This window comes from Macrobrachium rosenbergii, chromosome 31 (assembly GCF_040412425.1).
Source record: "Macrobrachium rosenbergii isolate ZJJX-2024 chromosome 31, ASM4041242v1, whole genome shotgun sequence".
NCBI classification, from domain to species: Eukaryota; Metazoa; Arthropoda; class Malacostraca; order Decapoda; family Palaemonidae; genus Macrobrachium; species Macrobrachium rosenbergii.
In genome coordinates, this window is record NC_089771.1 from 16183701 (window position 1) to 16186628 (window position 2928).

At 36.4% G+C, this 2928-nt stretch overlaps 1 protein-coding gene across 1 annotated transcript; it reads left to right on the forward strand.

The window, feature by feature from the left end:
• Positions 1–281: 281 nt before the first annotated feature.
• LOC136855241 (uncharacterized) lies at positions 282–2693 on the forward strand. The gene is made up of 4 exons (XM_067132143.1): positions 282–375; positions 1211–1266; positions 1644–1714; positions 1921–2693. Exons 2-4 carry the CDS (start codon positions 1231–1233, stop codon positions 2324–2326), a joined length of 513 nt encoding a protein of 170 aa, XP_066988244.1. The 5' UTR covers positions 282–375; positions 1211–1230; the 3' UTR covers positions 2327–2693.
• Positions 2694–2928: the final 235 nt, after the last annotated feature.

A 2928-nucleotide genomic window follows, 5' to 3' on the forward strand; every position in this document is an offset into this window, starting at 1 on the left:
GAAAGGTATGAAATGTTAGAATTTCAGCAACAGAAAAATCAGAAAGAAAATAGAAAGAAAAATAGAATGTAGTCTTCTATATCTAATTTAAAAGTTACTGGAACTTCTCGTTGGCAAACGAATATCAAAAGCGGAACGGGTGGTTTCTAGTTTACAGGAAACGTAAACGAACGATGTCGTAAATTCTGATGCATATTTAATCACGATTTTATTGCCTCATGAACATCTGTGACACAGCAGCCAGGTGCAGCCCGAGGATATCAAAATGGATATAAATAATGTCTGAGGGACACTGGTATAAGCAGTAGCTCGACCAACACCTAACCAGTTAGGTTAATTAAACTCCTGACTCTGTCACTCTTCAGCTGCCCTCAGGTAACCTGGTCTAATTGAAGACGCTTTTTAAAAGTTATTTTAACTCCATTAACTGTTGATTTCACAGGGGATATGGTATTAATGTTTTAATGTTACAGAGGAGTAATTTTTAAAAAAATATATATTTTTATTGGTTTGCCTAAAGACTGTGTTCACCATAAAATCTAGACAAATAATATCAGGACTAGTAAAAAAACAAATCAACTGTTGTGTAACTACATAAACATTCATTTCAAATGTGAAATTATACAGAGAACTTACCAGAATCTGTGCGATCCTCCTCTAGAATCCCCCCCTGAGATTGAAAAGGAAAATGTAGAGATTCTCGAAAACTCAGAGTAATTTCACATTTTAAACTGCGTACATTTGTATACTTGCATAACTATGGATTTGTTTTCACCATGTTTAGACTCGTGCTACTATGAGTATCCTTTAATCTAGGAACTACTAACCGTTTTGGATATAGCATTTCAGAGACAATGGCTAAGAAGATAGATCTAGGCAGCTATTATCCACATAAAAAAAAGAAGTTAAGTGAGTTTTTCATGTATTCATACACCGATACTAGTGAGCCTTATACCGGCAGCGATCCTTCGGGATATCGAACGAGAGCCGAGAGATGCACCAATCAGCTGGGGGGGGAGGAGGGGGCGGGTTCCCACTTAGCTAAAGTTATGTGTATGTGTTTGCCTCTTTATGTATGTGTGATTGTCATCGCAGTGGCAGAGTGAGTGACTTATGTATTTGATGCCTATTCCTCTGTCTGAGGCTTTCATAAGAATTTAGTTTCTTGTATTCCAACATCGTGATTTCAGAGGACTTCTTTTCTTTCTAGTTTCAGCAGTTATAACAAGAATGTCTCGACTCTTCCTCACTTCACTGTTTTTTGGGGTAAGTATTCTCGTATTTTTGCTGTTAATTCCAATGAATTGTGAAGATTATTAGTGTAGGGAAAGAGAAGCTGGCATATAATTATATGGGTTTACTTGCGAGATTTAGTGTGATTGGGTATTTTACTTCTATTAGGCAAATCAGGTCAAAGTTTTTGTAAGCTGAGTTGTGGCAACCAAATGTAAAAAGTAAAATAAATTATTTTTAAGCTGCCTGAACTATTTATCTGTCAAGTTTCAAAATTAAAATGATACAACCATGTATAGGGCATATTAAACACTATTTTGTAGAGATTTACAGTTGCAAATAAATATTTATACATTTCATTTGTGCAAAACCATTATTTCTTTCGAAAGTTTCAAATGTCGTTTCTGCAGGTGTTACTCTCTATATTCGTGGAGGGACGTGACCTTCGCTTTCATAAGAAGGGCTTAGTCAAGGCTCAAAGGTAAGCACAAAATCTTCTTAATTTCCAGAGTAACTTGATGTTGATAATAAAAAGTAACTTACTCAAAGTGAAAAAGGCTCTATTATTGAATATACCTATGGTTCTATTGAAATCAGAATAATTTTCATGTTACTTTGAATGGAAATTATCCGTTTGTGGCTTGATGTTTGGTATTTATATCCAAAGTACAATTTATATATTTGCAGGAAGTTCTTCAAGACCACACATGACCTACAGTTCTCCAAAACGACACGTGAGCCTCACTACTCTACCACTTCAGATGACCAACAGTTTTACAAGACCTCAGGTGATCCAATCTTCTGGACCACAGGTAAGCCAGAGTTTTCTGAGACCACAGGTGACATAGAGTTCTCTCAGACCACACCTGAGCTCCGCTACTCTACCACTTCGGATGACCAACAGTTTTACACGACCTCAGGTGATCCAAAGTTCAAAAAGTTCTTCTGGACAACAGCTAAGCCAGAGTTTTCTGAGACCACAGGTGACCTAGAGTTCTCTCAGACCACACCTGAGCTCCGCTACTCTACCACTTCGGATGACCAACAGTTTTACAAGACCTCAGGTGATCCAAAGTTCAAAAAGTTCTTCTGAACAACAGCCAAGCCAGAGTTTTCTGAGCCCACAGGTGACCTAGAGTTCTCTCAGACCACACCTGAGCTCCACTACTCTACCACTTCAGATGACCAACAGTTTCCCACGACCTCAGCTGATCCAGAGTTCTTCACGAACTAACCAGATCTAAGTTCTCTGTTGCCTCACCTAATGATCTATTCACCATTACCTCGTATATATAACCATTGTTCTCTTTGAATTATTATGAAAGAACTTTTGGATTAGATTATTAAATGCACATTACATGTTATGCATACGCATATCCATTTATGAAATTATTATAATTTTTTGCAGTGTATTTTCCTGCAATGAGAATATTGAGTTAATAAAATTTAGTTCAAAAGGACCCACCTGTTTCATTCATCATGAATAATTAATATCCTTTATTAGCAATTTATTAATTCCACATGGCAACAGATATTAAAAGAATGTAATCCTTTGTTCTTCCCAAGATTTTTTGAAAATTTGGCCATAGTACACAGTCGAGTTATTTCCAGACATTTAACCTTTTTTCCTAGCCATAAATATTTACATTTCAATTCCACAATTCACAATTCAAACCAATATAAAACACATGCTTG

Bases quoted from the DNA above. Each gene is read 5' to 3' on its own strand.
- LOC136855241 (XM_067132143.1), top strand. From the start codon at position 1,231: ATGTCTCGACTCTTCCTCACTTCACTGTTTTTTGGG. The intron at 1,267-1,643 runs GTAAGTATTCTC...TCGTTTCTGCAG, and splicing joins TCACTTCACTGTTTTTTGGG to GTGTTACTCTCTATATTCGT. The intron at 1,715-1,920 runs GTAAGCACAAAA...ATATATTTGCAG, and splicing joins GGCTTAGTCAAGGCTCAAAG to GAAGTTCTTCAAGACCACAC.